The sequence below is a fragment of the Thalassophryne amazonica genome, chromosome 17, assembly GCF_902500255.1.
Source record: "Thalassophryne amazonica chromosome 17, fThaAma1.1, whole genome shotgun sequence".
NCBI classification, from domain to species: Eukaryota; Metazoa; Chordata; class Actinopteri; order Batrachoidiformes; family Batrachoididae; genus Thalassophryne; species Thalassophryne amazonica.
Genome location: NC_047119.1, coordinates 35,292,738 through 35,309,471, shown reverse-complemented (window position 1 = coordinate 35,309,471; position 16,734 = coordinate 35,292,738). Strand labels below are relative to the sequence as shown.

The 16,734-nt window shown below is 41.1% G+C and overlaps 1 protein-coding gene across 1 annotated transcript in view; it reads right to left on the bottom strand.

The window, feature by feature from the left end:
* The window catches only part of sppl3 (signal peptide peptidase 3), a 72,161-nt gene that overhangs the window by 17,892 nt on the left and 37,535 nt on the right, over positions 1-16,734 (bottom strand). The window contains exons 2-4 of the mRNA XM_034191654.1: positions 5,730-5,807; positions 397-488; positions 75-194 (exon numbers count right to left, since the gene is read on the bottom strand). Of these exons, the coding sequence (XP_034047545.1) occupies positions 75-194; positions 397-488; positions 5,730-5,807 (290 nt within the window). The remainder of the gene's footprint in view (positions 1-74; positions 195-396; positions 489-5,729; positions 5,808-16,734) is intronic.

Sequence of the window (16,734 nt, the reverse complement as noted above, 5' to 3'; positions counted from 1 at the left end):
AGAACTAAAAACAACATGAAATTAGAAAGTTGGAACATCACTTGCAATGTTTAACAATTAGTAACCACATGTACCTGCAGTGCAAATGGTGAAGACCACCTGTACCGAGTCAAAGAAGAAGAACATGACTAGCAGAGACACAGAGGCTCCTATGGGCAGGAACAAGGCCTGTGTAGAGTCTATGGTCTGAATACCTGTAAAATAATACAAGTACCCATTCATTACAGTAATAAGGCTTTAAACATAGCTTCACATGGAGAAAGCTCTTGAAGATTTGAAGGGGAAAAAAAAAAAAAAAAAAAAAAAAAACTGATCTGCAAAAACTAACAATCTGATTAAATCAGTGCAATTATTTGGACTGTATATTTAAAGCCTTGAAATGAAGAAGACACTCACTGTTGTTTGTGTTGCTGTTATTGAAAGAACCCGTTGTTGAGGGGTTACCATCTTTATCCTTCTCCTGGTTCTCACAATCCATGTTTAATGATCTGTGGGAGGGAAGGAAACAGAGACAGATAGCGACAGAGTGCTGGTTTCAGTAATCAGGATCAAGGTGCACAAGCATTTGAATGTACAAACATAATCCTGCATGTATTAGCACCTCCCTATCTGGTAGTTCAAATTAAACCTCAGGTACCGGCCTGTGCTCTGTGTCCTCAGGAGGCAAGATTACTGTATTCCCAAAGCAGAAATATTCAGTAGGTCACAGAGCTTTGTTACCTGCACATTTTGTGTGGAATAGTCTGCCTACTGACATAACACAGTCCGATTCTTTGGAGTTATTTAAATCCAGATTAAAGTGTCATCTAATCTCTATATCGTATAATTTTTACAGACTTTGCAGTGTTGCATCTCGCATGCCAAGCGTGATAAATTATGTGCTACAGGATTTATCATTCAAATTGTGCTATATGTGACAAGAATTTTGTAGAGGCAGCAGATGAAGTATTTTGCATTTGTATTTTTAAAGATGGGAAACTTGACAAGACACAGGTCATTTGGAAAGAATCCCGTGGCTGTTGCCGCGCCACACTGCAAGAATGGTAAGAAAGTATCTCAAATTACTTTTGCCAAGGTGGTACTGTTTCTCAACGAGTGACTCACTTTAAATCACTCAAGAGTGATGTCTTACTGCACTGTTTCAGCTCTGACAGTGTGATCAAACAGGTTCCAAATATGGCAGAACCAATTCCTGTTCCTTAATATTGCATCTGGTAAATTTGCTGCTTAGAAATCCTCTGCCTCTAGTGGAATCAGACAAAGAAGAATACCATAGTACCATACTGAATTGCAGCTTCTTATTTTCTATTTAAATTTTTGGTATAATTTCTTTGCAACATGTTGAATCGCATCGTATCGCACCAAATTGCGTCATATCGCATTGTGAGGAATTGAATCAGTGTCAAATACATATCAAATCGCATCAAATTGGGAACAAGGATGAACCGTAGCAGGGCATAGTTTTCATGTCATAGCAGGGCTATGAAATGAAAACTGTGAAATCTGAGGAAAATAAGCAAGGGGTCTGGGGGGCGCAGGCCCCCAGGAGCCGGGGATTAGGGCCCGCAGGGCCCCAGAAACCAAATTAATTTTGTATCTAATGATACATTTTCAGCATCTCCTGGAAGAAAAAAAATCTCAAAAGAAGCACATATTTAAATGATCCTAGATTCAACCTTTCATTTGAACAGTCAATGTTAACGTTGAAATAACAGAATATGACATGGAAGTAGGAGTCGTTTTCCTTTTAATTGTAAACCAAATTATGGATTAACTCAGAACATAAAATGTCACAAACCAACAGGCGCTGTTAAGAACGCTGGACTTTGGGGGTCAAACATGTTTGGGCCTGGTTAGGCCTGCCACTATAACAATTTTGGCTGGATGATATACAGTAGTGTTCAGAATAATACTAGTGCTATGTGATGAAAAAGATTAATCCAGGTTTTGAGTATATTTCTTATTGTTACATGGGAAACAAGGTACCAGTAGATTCAGTAGATTCTCACAAATCGAACAAGACCAAGCATTCGTGATATGCACACTCTTAAGGCTATGAAATTGGGCGATTAGTAAAAAAAAAAAAAAGTAGAAAAGGGGGTGTTCACAGTAATAGTAGTGTGACATTCAGTCAGTGAGTTCGTCAATTTTGTGGAACAAACAGGTGTGAATCAGGTGTCCCCTATTTAAGGATGAAGCCAGCACCTGTTGAACATGCTTTTCTCTTTGAAAGCCTGAGGAAAATGGGACATTCAAGACAGTGTTCAGAAGAACAGCGTAGTTTGATTAAAAAGTTGATTGGAGAGGGGAAAACTTATACGCAGGTGCAAAAAATTATAGGCTGTTCATCTACAGTGATCTCCAATGCTTTAAAATGGACAAAAAAAAAAAAAAAAACAGACACATGGAAGAAAATGGAAAACAACCATCAAAATGGATAGAATAATAACCACAATGGCAAAGGCTCACCCATTGATCAGCTCCAGGATGATCAAAGACAGTCTGGAGTTACCTGTAACTGCTGTGACAGTTAGAAGACGCCTGTGTGAAGCTAATTTATTTGCAAGAATCCCCCGCAAAGTCCCTCTGTTAAATAAAAGACGTGCAGAAGAGGTTACAATTTGCCAAAGAACATCAACTGGCCTGAAGAGAATGGAGGTATATTTTGTGGACTGATGAGAGTAAAATTGTTCTTTTTGGGTCCAAGGGCCGCAGACAGTTTGTGAGACAACCCCCAAACTCTGAATTCAAGCCACAGTTCACAGTGAAGACAGTGAAGCATGGTGGTGCAAGCATCATGATATGGGCATGTTTCTCCTACTATTTTGTTGGGCCTATATATTGCATACCAGGTATCATGGATCAGTTTGGATATGTCAAAATACTTGAAGAGGTCATGTTGCCTTATGCTGAAGAGGACATGCCCTTGAAATGGGTGTTTCAACAAGACAATGACCCCAAGCACACTAGCAAACAAGCAAAATCTTGGTTCCAAACCAACAAAATTAATGCCTCGCAGATGTGAAGAAATCATGAAGAACTGTGGTTATACAACTAAAGACTAGTTTAGTGATTCACAGGATTGCTAAAAAAGCAGTTTGAACATAATAGTTTTGAGTTTGTAGCGTCAACAGCAGATGTTACTATTATTGTGAATACCCCCTTTTCTACTTTTTTTTTTTTTTTTTTACTAATAGCCCAATTTCATAGCCTTAAGAGTGTGCATATCATGAATGCTTGGTCTTGTTGGATTTGTGAGAATCTATTGAATCTACTGGTACCTTGTTTCCCATGTAACAATAAGAAATATACTCAAAACCTGGATTAATCTTTTTAGTCACATAGCACTACTATTATTCTGAACTCTACTGTATTGCCAAAGAAAATATCATGATACTCGATAACAAGACTGCCACAACTAGTCGACTAGTCATGACTTCATTGATGACTAATTTAGTAGTCGATGAGTCATTTGCTTTGAATCTTGAATCAATGAAGCAGTGCTTCGATCCGCTGCTTCGCTGGATCTTTGCTTCGCTCCTCTTCAGAAGCAGCAACACCGCTTCTTATTCCCTCTCAAAGCCAAAGTAAAATAAAATATGTCAATCTTGAGTCACTTTTGTGCGGATTAAAGTGACTAACTGGGACTCCTGTCTTGCTGGGAGAAAGAAACGAGAATCGTCCTCCATTCCGTTGCTCCAGATGCTGCTCTGCTCTCTGCTGATTTGAGTCTGCTCGGAATTTATAACTTCAAAGCAAATTGCCGTTTAAATCAAATGACACCTCTTTCCAAACATTGCAATACACACAACAAACTGCAATCGATCAAAAAATTTTCTTCCCAAAATGAGATGTTCTGGCTGACGTACAGCAGCCCAAGACTGTATGACTGCAGACATGCAGGCTCCAGCAGCCAGTTAAGCTCAGCTCAGACGTATGGAGAGACATCCATGCCGTTAATGTCTGAGAAATGCTTTTAAGAAAAACTACAGATTTTTGTCTATGTCCAGAGATCAACAATCCACCATGTTGAGTTTATTTATATCCAGAGATCAAGGATCCAGTGACCAGTTTCATATTTATTTACTTTAAAACGCAATAAATTGTTGTTGACACAAAAAACCTGTAAAGCCTACTTGTAGCACACAGAAAATTCACAAGAGGTATCGATAAGGAATTGGATTGATAAGAAAAATTGGATGGGGTGGTGATGTGTATGGTGCATTTTTAGGTTGCTTGTATTTCAAGTTTTCGTTGTCACTGCTTTCATGCAAAGTCGCCAAACCGGCTCATTTGCATTGGGTTCTCACTCATTCGACTTCAATCACAAATGTTCCCACACCGGAGCTGTGGAATTAGGCTTTGATACCAAGTCCACATACTCTTCAAAACTTTCTGGATACAACAGTGCAGTCGATTCACCTGGCTGTTTACTATGGGATGCTATTCAATCTGGCATGCACTTCAATCTGTGTGTGTATGGTCGGAGTGGCTCAGAGCCCTAAGCCCACAGCCCCTCCTCCTGCAGACAGCAGGCTGAGAGGGACAAAAGCAGCATGGATCACTGGAATGTCAGTGACAACAAACACACATGTAAAGGGAGATATATTGAGGCAAGGAGAATGATTGTGTTTATCTTTACATATGCAATAAGTTGATATTTCGATTATTGCAAAAAGGCCTAGGCAGGCTACGATTTTCTTATGAGTACGCCATAAAGCCCCAGACTGTAGCTTGAGTTGGTCAACCAGGGGGGCCAAATCATAACTGTAATCCAGTGTACATTAGTATGTAACACTTCAGAGGTGGATTATGTTTATTCTTGCCATTTTAGTTTTTCTATGTTCTGAAATAATGCTGGTGCGCCATATTAATGTGCATTCGCCTTATTGAGATATCCCATCATCCTCTTCGCGCCAGAGAGTCGCTGTCTAAAGAACATTGAGAATACACGTGACGACAATTGCAAATGAACATTATGTAATTTTTAAGACACTGCATGCACTGCTACATTTAATCTGCGTGAATCTTCATAAACGCAAAACGAATGTCAGACATTTTATATATATATTACTCTGGAACAAAGAGGTCAAACAATGTTGTAAAGGACAATAAGCAGGACATTAAAGAGGAAACTTCACTTTCCCCCACAATGACATGAACAGGAAGCGATCGTGATTCACAGCAACTCCCAATGAAAATAACAGAGAAATGACCTGAACTTCTTGCATGTTTACGTATCTGTATGGAGCCAGTCTTAGGTGCTGCATATGCTTGTGAACTCCATGGACATTTACTTCTAAATCTTACCAAAGTGATGGAAGCAAAATAACTCGCCTGCAAATGAAGTTATTTGCATTGTTAGTAAGGCTGGAGCATTCACTTCACAAATATAACATCTCCCTTCCAGCATCTTTGAAGTGCATTTCAACATCATATTACCTTGAATTCAGCAAAGTGGTGTGGGTGATGAGACCGTTTTCTTCTTACAGTCACTCTTCAAAAACATTTCATATGAATTAGCTTTCCACCTCGAAGCTGCAGTTGTATATTTTTTTAATAAATATATTCCCCCACACCATGATGCACAAGGTGTACACCATTATAGCAGATGTACACACTGTGCATCTAATACCCACACATCCACAAACAACTTCTACTGAAATAGCAAACCCAAAGACCACGAACACTGGTTCATGTCAAAATTTAGGCTTATTCATTACACTTACCTGAAGCTGCCATAAACGATGAGAAGGATGGAGATGAGGAAGGTGGACACCTGGCTGGAGTCAACGAGGGAGTATGCCCTGAAAAGGAAGAGCGAGACTGTGACATGCTGCCAAACATTTTTGTCACAACAAATTTCATATTTTGGTCATTTTGAATATGGCCTTTGATGACCACTATCAAGGTCAGCAGTGAGAACAGTTTAAAAAAAAAAAAAAAAAAAGAGGCTGTATTTATTTGGTGGTATGTACTCCAAGTGACACTACAAAGCTCCTTGAGTGACAGGCTGCTCCACCCAAATTGCGTGAAGGAGTGATACTGCAGGTCCATCCTTCCTGCTGCTGTTCCCAGTAAACCACTCAGATCACTCAAATCATTAATATCATTATAGTAAATTATTTTTAGCCATTTGCAATAATACTACAAATTCTGTGGAATAATACTTGTACATTCGTGTACAATATTACAAAACATATTTTATTGTATATATTATTAGGGATGCAATGATCCACAATTTTTCACTTCAGATCCGATCCCTGAATTTGGATATCTGCCGAGACACATTACTTTTCCGATCAGATACCAGAGCCCTGTTTGCTTTATTATTATTATTATTATCATCATTACTGTTGATTTTATATGAGGATATTCTTAAAAAGGAGACCTGAAAATTCAGCTACAATCTGCCAGAAAGGTGTATCTAAGACGAAAGCCTAGATTTGATGGTTTGGTGAAAGAATTAAATACTTTTATTTTTTTTTATAGATTTTTGTAGTCTTATTTTTATAGACTTCAAGTGAAAAGACAGCACTATCTCTCTCTGTTTGTCCCTCCTTCTCAATTTTCAAATTCAATGGAACTTTACTGATATGGGAGACATGTTTAAATTAAGTCCTATTTCTCTCCCTCTGCCTGTCTCTCTCCCTGTCTGTCTCAGACAGCAATTGTTAAGAGTAAAAAATAAGTTCTCTCTCTCTCCCTCCCTCAGTCTCTCTCTTTCCGTCTCACTGTTTCTCATGCTGCGCAAAGTTCTAACTTTCTGGAAACATGAAGCCTTTCAACTGTAAAATAAAACGTAAACTTCTAAATATATCATCAGTGATGCTCACGTGCAGGATTTTAATGGAAATTTTTTCCCTTTCAGCGGACAGAATCTCTGTTCGGCTGTCCTCCTCAGCTGCGATCTGAGTTGGTGTTTCAAAGCACACATTTTCAGCAACAATTCAGTTAATTTTTTGGAAAAATCTGTGCTCGACAAACAGACAATATGAACCTGAGAGCCAGGAGGAAATTTGCCGCTATCTGCAACTAGAACGCTGTAGAAGAGAGCTCTCTCAAACAGCTCGGCTTCAGAAACCTCCCCTCCTCCTGCTCGGCAGCAAACAAAGCAGAGAGGAAACAGCAGCAGGTGAGAGGATTCACAGTGGCTCCTCGCGTATCGGAAAACGTCACGGGTTGGATCGGTATTTCCCGATACTTGAATTACGTCGGTATCAGAAGCCGATCCCGATAACGGATCAGTCGCAACCTTAATTGTTATTCCGTATTTTGGTAATTACTTTTCTTTTACCTTATTTTTTGCATATTTGCACTGTTGTTCTGTGACTGTTCCTGTGCTGCTGTCACATTGTAAATTTCTCCATCATGGAACTATTAATGAATCATCTTATCTTAAGAACATTTTTAACTCACTGTCACAGCCTGGCTAAAAAGTCTCTTAAATCATAGAAAATATCATAGCTCATCCTGTTCACACCTGGATGCTGACCAGTATAACAAGCCTGATGTGTTAGCCACTGATGTGAACAGGCCTTGTTCTTGGGCAGTACGCACGCACAGGTTGAACCTTCTTTTCCCCCTATTTTATTTTTTTGAACACGATGCATGCACTATCTGTTCGACTGTGCCATCTCAAAGGTATTCTCAAACACCTCTACGCTCCCCGGCACACAACATGCAGTAACACACTGCATTTTGCAATAAGAAAAATGGCAGTGCTGCAGATCTATACTCATCCCCTAGAGATCACAACAATCTATCATATGCAAAACCAACAAAGAAAGGTGAAACAACTGAATACTGAAATACGACTTGCAAATTATTTTATATTTAAGAAGTAATGCATTCAATAATCATTAAGATGAATGTAAATTCACATAGTTGTAGACACACTTGAACAAAGTCTTCAGCGTCACCTCCTTACAGTAGCACTTTTTAATGAGTTTTTTATTTTTTTATTTTAGCTTCTTCTAAATATGATCATCGCTGTTAACCTGCAAAGACTGCTCAATAAAGTGTTACATTACATCTTATGGTATTTTAACTTTTTAACAAATCAGGGCTCTGCATTAGGATCACTTGTCTAACATACAAGGAAAATTTTACATGTGTAAAAAATGTATATATATATATACATATATATATATATAAAAAAAAATTGGTCCACTGGCATACCTGATATAGCACATATGGCATCAAAGTGTGTTTTATGGCTGCATAATATTGGAAAAACTGAAACGCCAATTTCTTCCTGTGATATATTTTGATATGAAAAAACCCACAAATGTTTACACTTACAGTACATCATAATGACAACATGTAAAAAGGTTTGGTAACACTTGTCAACACAAGTTTTTGGGGGTTGTCTTGAAGATAACTAACTTGATATTAATCAAAGCGACACAATCAGAAGTTCTCTTTGGCCTTTTTGGTCTTCAGTTATATGCCAACTTGTCATTACAAAAACCAAATGACACTTAATGACAGCAGTCAAACATTTATGACTGACATAATTTTCATGACACATTCATGACTGTCATGTAACAGCTATGACAGGTTCATGTCACTATTATGACAATACCTTCAAGTAAAGTATTACCAAAGGTTTTTGAAATTTTTGCAAATTTATTTAAAAAAAAAAAGGAAACTAAGAAATCACATGTACACAAGTATTCACAGCTTTTGCTCCATACTTTGCTGATGCACATTTGGCAGCAATTACATTTACAGCACCTCTCAAGCTCCATCAGGTTGGATGGGGAGCATCAGTGCACAGCCATTTTCAGATCTCTCCAGAGATGTTTAATCGGATTCAAGTCAGGGCTCTGGCTGGGCCACTGAAGAACATTCAGAGTTGTCCTGAAGCCACTCTTTTGATATCTTAGCTGTGTGCTTAGGGTCATTGTCCTGCTGAAAGATGAACCATTGCCCTGGTCTGAGGCCAAGAGCGCTCTGGAGAAGGTTTTCATCCAGGACATCTCTGTAAATTGCTGCATTCATCTTTACCTCAGTCTTGACGAGTCTCCCAGTTCCTGCCGCTGGAGAACATCCCCACAGCATGATGCTGCCACCACCACGCTTCACTGTAGGGATGGTGCCTGGTTTCCTCCAAACATTACGTCTGACATTCACACCAAAGAGTTCAATCTTTTGTCTCATCAGAGCAGAGAATTTTGTTTCTCATGGTATGAGAGTCCTTCAGGTGCCTTTTGGCAAACTCCAGGTGGGCTGCCATGTGCCTTTTACTAAGGAGTGAATTCTGCCTGGTCACTCTACCATACAGGCTCTGATTAGTGGATTGCTGCAGAGATGGTTGTCCTTCTGGAAGGTTCTCCTCTCTCCACAGAGGAATGCTGTAGTTCTGACAGAGCGATCATTGGGTTCTTGGTCACCTCCCTGACTAAGACCCTTGTTCCCCGATTGCTCAGTTTAGGGTGGCCAGCTCTAGGAATAGTCCTGGTGGATCTGAACTTCTTCCTTTTACAGATGATGTAGGCCACTGTGCTCATTGGGACATTGAAAGCAGCAGAAATGTTTCTGTACCCTTCCCTAGATTTGAGCCTTGAGACAATCCTGTCCCGGAGGTCTACAGACAAATCCTTTGACTTCATGCTTGGTTGGTTTTCCGACATGCAGTCAACTGTGGGACCTTATATGCAGACTAGTGTGTACCTTTCCAGATGATCTAAAATCAACAGAATTTTACTCCAGGTGGACTCTAAGCTGTAGAAATATCTCAAGGATGATCAGTAGGAACAGGATGTACCTGAGCTCAATTTTGAGCTTCATGGTAAAGGCTGTGAATACTTATATTCAAGTGATTTCTTAGGTGTTTGTTTGTTTTACTTTTAATAAAGTTGCAAAAACTTAAAAAAAAAAAAGTGTTCACATTATTATTATGGTGTATTGTGTGTAGAAGTTTGAGGAAAAAAATGAATTTCATCCATTATGGAATAAGGTTGTAACATAATATGTGGAAAAAGTGAAATACTGTGAATACTTCTGGGATGCACTGTAACTTGAAGAGCTCTATTTACCACTGAAAGAATGATACTGCCCATTCCCTGAACCATCATGGTTCCCTGATGGTTCAGGGAACCATCCCTGAACCATCCCTTAGTTATGCTGCTATAGACTTAGACTGCTGGGGTGTTCCCATGATGCACTGAGTGTTTCTTTCTCTTTTTGCTCTGTATGCACCACTCTGCATTTAATCATTAGTGATTGATCTCTGCTCCCCTCCACAGCATGTCTTTTTCCTGGTTCTCTCCCTCAGCCCCAACCAGTCCCAGCAGAAGACTGCCCCTCTCTGAGCCTGGTTCTGCTGGAGGTTTCTTCCTGTTAAAAGGGAGTTTTTCCTTCCCACTGTCGCCAAGTGCTTGCTCACAGGGGGTCGTTTTGACCATTGGGGATTTTACGTAATTATTGTATGGCCTTGCCTTACAATATAAAGCACCTTGGGGCAACTGTTTGTTGTGATTTGGCACTATATAAATAAAATTGATTGATTGATACTGTAGCAGAATACATAAACAGAAAATACAAATAAATAATTACATATAGATTTTTTTTTTGGGGGGGGGGGGGTGTTTTTAAGTTGAGAGATTCTGCAAGGAGCAGTCATCAAATTACCTGTGTTTGGTCAAAACCATCTTTTCTGCACCCAAACTAATGGGAAGACATCAGGATTCCATCCCTGTCTGCACCCCATCGAATGGGCAGTACACAAGTGGAAATATTTTAATTTGAACTAGACTCAACTGTCTTCAAGTCTTGCAAAACATTGCTTTCGTCTTGGCACCGTAGTGAAGCCAGGTCCACCGTTTCATTTACTCACTATCTGTAGTTTACATTTGTGGGTTTCTGTTGTTCTTTTCTCTGGCTTTTGCATCAGAGCGTGCAACTTCAGAAACATGCTTGCAGTCACAAAATATGAAGTAAGCATGATTTTCCTTTCCTTGTAGCGCAATTCGTGTTTTCTTTGAAAGGTGGCACTTTAGGACTGACCTTCCTAATAGCCAATTTATGAGTTCACTGAAACTCCAGAGGGAAATGAGTGTAATACATGAAGTAGGACAACTACATGAGTAACTTTACTTGTCTGATCAGAATGTTTACTGGACAAGTGTTAATGCTGAGCTTTGCAAACTATACTTTGAATACATTAGCAATTAAAAACAATCTTCACTGAAAGTCAAACCATTAAGAGCCAACTGTGACATCATGCAAAGACACGTCCATCCATCCATCCATCCATTTTCTTCCGCTTTATCCGGAGTCGGGTCGCAGGGGCAGCAGCTCAAGCAAAGCCGCCCAGACCTCCCGATCCACACACACCTCCTCCAGCTCCTCCGGGGGAACCCAAAGGCGTTCCCAAGCCAGCCGAGAGATGTAGTCCCTCCAGTGTGTCCTGGGTCTTCCCCGGGGCCTCCTCCCAGTGGGATGTGCCCAGAACACCTCTCCAGCGAGGCGTCCAGGGGGCATCCGGAAAAGATGCCCGAGCCACCTCAACTGACTCCTTTCGACGTGGAGGAGCAGCGGCTCGACTCCGAGCTCCTCCCGAGTGACCGAGTGTGCTGCGACCAGGACGAAAACCACACTGCTCCTCCTGAATCCGAGGTTCGACCATCGGTCGAATTCTCCTCTCCAGTACTCTGAAATAGACCTTACCGGGGAGGCTGAGGAGTGTGATCCGCCTATAGTTGGAACACACCCTCCGGTCCCCCTTCTTAAACAGAGGGACCACCACCCCGGTCTGCCAATCCAGAGGCACTGTCCCCGATCACCACACGATGTTGCAGAGGCATGTCAGCCAAGACAGCCCCACAACATCCAGAGACTTAAGGTACTCAGGACGGACTTATCCACCCCAGGAGCCCTGCCACCGAGGAGCTTTCTAACCACCTTGGTGACTTCGGCCTGGGTAATGGATGAGTCCGCCTCCGAGTCCCCAGTCTCTGCTTCCTCTTCGGAAGATGTGACGATGGGATTGAGGAGATCCTCGAAGTACTCCTTCCACCGCCCGACAACATCCCCAGTCAGGGTCAACAGCTCCCCACCCGCACCGTAAACAGTGCTGGTGGAGAGCTGCTTCCGCCTCCTGAGGCGTCGGACGGTTTGCCAGAATCTCTTCGAGGCCGACCGATAGTCCTCCTCCATAGCCTCCCCAAACTCCTCCCAGACCAGAGTTTTTGCCTCTGCGCCCGCACGGGCTGCGGCACACTTGGCCTGCCGGTACCTGTCAGCTGCCTCTGGGGTCCCACCTACCAACAAAGATAAGTAGGACTCCTTCTTCAGCTTGATGGCATCCCTTACTTCAGGTGTCCACCACCAGGTTCGGGGATTGCCGCCGCGACAGGCACCAGAGACCTTGCGACCACAGCTACGAGCAGCCGCATCGACAATGGAGGTGGAGAACATGGTCCACTCGGACTCCATGTCTCCAACCTCCCCCGGGATCTTGGAGAAGCTCTCCCGGAGATGGGAGTTGAAGACCTTGCTGACAGAGGGTTCCGCCAGTCGTTCCCAGCAGACCCTCACGATACGTTTGGGCGTGCCAGGTCTTACCGGCTTCCTACCCTCCCAGCGGATCCAACTTACCACCAGGTGGTGATCAGTCGACAGCTCTGCCCCTCTCTTCACTCGAGTGTCCGAGACACGTGGCCGAAGGTCAGATGATACGACTACAAAGTCGATCATCGACCTCCGGCTCAGGGTGTCCTGGTGCCATGTGCACTTATGGACACCCTTGTGCTCGAACATGGTGTTCGTGATGGACAACCTGTGACTAGCACAGAAGTCCAACAACTGAACACCACTCGGGTTCAGATCGGGGAGGCCGATCTGAACTCGAGTGGTGCAAAGACACGTGTGGATCATAATTCCATGGTAAAATAAAGAACAACACTAGAGATATTCTTGTTGCAAGTAATATCAGCATAATTTTAAAAATATACTCTCTGGAATGGCACAGAATAAAAGGTTATTTTGCAGTGAAAATGCAACTAACCTCTGGTCTGCATCCCACACCATATGTGCATGTTATTGAATTTTGGGATAGAGACTAGACAAAATTAAGAGAAGGTGATCAAGGACACACAAAATGTGGTCCTCTGCTCAGGGTCACTGATAACACTATCACACGGAAGATGTTTTAGCACTGTAGTTTGGTCTGAATGATCTTCTAGGGAAAAGAAACCACAGTTTTTGGATTATTTATTTCTTAAATATGACTAAAGGGAAACCACAATCCTCACTGAGCTTCTTTTTTTGAGCTCTTCATGAACATGAATTTAACTGGCTCTGAAATAACTTGTAAAATTATATCAGAGTAAAGTTGTATGTCAAGCAACGATGACCACTTCTCCAGAAAAATGCATCATCAGATTTCTTGCTGCGATAGTGATACTGCTTCTAAGAATGAGATTGTTCTCACATAAAAGATCTAGGTTGTTGAAAGAGACTAGACTTTACGGCCGACCTCATAATGCAGGCCTTTTTGTGCAGCAAAGACAAGGCTGGCATTGTGATGTGCTGCCTTCAGTTAGTTGAGAGGTGTGGATCTGACCTCAATTCTGACCCATCTACAGTAGTGTTCAGAATAATAGTAGTGCTATGTGACTAAAAAGATTAATCCAGGTTTTGAGTATATTTCTTATTGTTACATGGGAAACAAGGTACCAGTAGATTCAGTAGATTCTCACAAATTCAACAAGACCAAGCACTCATGATATGCACACTCTTAAGGCTATGAAATTGGGCTATTAGTTAAAAAAAAAAAAACAAAGTAATCTTTTTAGTCACATAGCACTACTATTATTCTGAACAATACTATATCTCTAGTCTTACCCTCCAGCAATTAGTGTGGAATTCAGTTTTAAAAGATTTAAAAAAAATAAGCCCTGACTAAAAATATGGCTTGATCACTGCTTTACCTTGCTGGACACATTAATGCTGCACTTAATTTGTCTTTTACCTCCCTGAATGATCCCACAATGTCTTTAACAACACTCAATACTGAAAGCAATTGGTGAACAGATGTCTTTTTGGTCATAATTAATACAAAAACAAGATACCAAAAACTGCTGTGGCAAAGTGACAAAGACTTAAAAAAAAAAAAAAAATCCTAGTGGGAAAGGACAGGGAGAAAAAGGACCATAATGTCCAGAGAAACTTTGCATCATGCTCATGCAGTAAAATCCTCTGATGTGCTTTGTTCTTTGCAAGCAACAGATGTTGAACTTTAATCTACAGTACAGCACTTTGCTCAGTTTTCGCTGTTTTCTCATTCTTTTTGGTCGCAATTTTCTCTAAAAGCTCCGCCCACAGCTCAGAGTGCATATGTCACAAACTGTTGTAAAAAACCCCTGCCAGCCCTCCCCCTGCTGTCCATGTGCATTTGTTTTCAAAGGAGCTGGCACACGCAATCTGTGGAACCACGCCAAGAAAGTGACAATACACAGAAATACAGGCCAGGTTTGCATCTGCTTTGCATGCTTCTTCATCTTTCAGTTCTTGATATTCCAAGAAAGCCTGACTGAGGTTGACCCATCTGTGGCCCCTCGCTCCGTTACACGCTTTTTCTCTAGTGGTTTTCTGTATTTTATTTTTTGCTGGCTCTGCCATGACGATGAACATGTAAGAAATAAAGCCTTCACTGACTTGTTATTATAGCTGCTAGCTTACCGGTGAATCGACAGGGCCCAAGCATGTATGTGTTAGCAGTTCATGCTTATCGCAAGACCAGAGATTCTCATTCAAAGGCCAGTGTCAGCGTCACTGAAGCTGCAAGGCTGGTTTTCTTCTACAAGACATCTAATGGGGAGAAAGCGCCCCCCCCCCCCCCCCAATTCTCCACAAAATACTTCATTTAGTGATTACAATTACTCCCAAACTGTAAAAGAAAGGTACAAATGTTGCATAGTTCCTCTTCAATGCCATTTGTCACTCCTAAATTTACCTGACATTTTAAAGACATTTCATTCTCTTGATATTAATCTCTCTCTCTCACACACACACACACACACACACACACACACACACACACACACACACACACACACACACACACACACACACACACACACACACACACTTTTCTCAGTTTAACCAAAACCTTATACATTTACTTTCTCTTTTATTCATACAAGCTATTTTTTTAACAGTAAAGCACTGTGTATCAACAAAGTTGAAATTCCAGGTGAGTCTGATGGCACTAACAAACACTGAAATACAACGCTGCGTTATTTTTATTATTTTAAGTAACTAGATAACGATGAATGAAGTAATGTAGTAGCGCATGTAAAGAAAATTAAGACAATTCTGCAACATAAGCAGACAGCATTTAAAATTTATGGTTAATAAAAAAAAACATTACAGACTATGACATACATGCAATGTAAATTCACTGATATTTCTGTTTTTGAAAACTATATTGACAAAAACAGAGCTACGTGTTCAGCACATTACTTGTACAGTTAAGACAAATGAACAAATATTTACACTAGTCACTATTAAATCACCCAGGTGAGTTCCCAGTTGTACGAAGCATACAAAAAACAAACAACCACACTGTGATGGGACATGTACAGTATCACATAATGAATGGGGTTAATGATGTGGTTTTAGTTTTGTGAAAAACATGCAATAAAAATATGTTCTGTATTCCTTTGCACACAATTGCCAGCAGAACTCTGTCTCTAGTAAATGCTGTATTAGTGTTTTTTTTTTTGTTTGTTTGTTTTTTTACAGACACTTAAAGGAACCAGCAAACACTGACCGAGCTCGGCTCATTCAAACATTAAACAAACAAACATTCAGTTCTGCTGTACATCAGACAAGAATTCACAGGTTTCACTAGCTGCGGTTACATGGACCAAAAGTAATCTGATTGAACAACCAGATTGAATAATCGGATCAAAATCACGCCATGTAAACAGCTCCATCTGATTAGAATAGCCCAATCCGATCGAAATTACGATCGGGTTAGAGGAGGTGGTGTAACCCTGTTTTTAACCCGATCGCGTTCCATGTAAACGGCACGTCGGATTGTCCGCCTGTGAGGAGCATTACTGCGCATGTCTGTTACGTCACATCACCACGTGATGCTTCCTGCTCTGTGTTCGCGGAAATGGCGACAGAAAAAACAGCTGGACTTTACAAGAGACAACACTTGTCAATGTTTTAAAAGAATTTACAATAAGTGGAAAAGTTTGATGGACGTAAGTTGGCAGCACAGACTTCTTGTGTCCGGAGTTAGCAGGTCAGTAGAGCAAATTAAGAACCGCTGGGAAGCAACGAGCGCTTTGTACAAGGAGAAGCTACACGAGCAGAAGCAGTGCGGCTCCAACCAGCTTCACTTATTATGAATTAATGGAGTAATAATCGGAGGTCGACCCTCTCCAAGGAGCACACTGGAGTAGAAGTCGGTTTTACACCGGAGGAAAGTTCACCCGAGACACCGGAAAGCCTGGAGGTAAGTCCTGATAAAATCACGCTAACTCAACGTTCCTTTTTTTTTATTTTTTTACGAGGCATACTTTGAGCCAAATATGTGGCTTTAGTTGAGGTTAATGTTGGGGATTCATGTTAAGTTATCCCATAAGTTTATTCTCAGAGTAAAGTGCATGAACACAGTCTGTCATCGAGTTAACCAACACTCTTTATCCTCGTTCACTTTAGTGCATCACGTTAATTTCTGCTCTCATATATACAGATGATGATGATGTA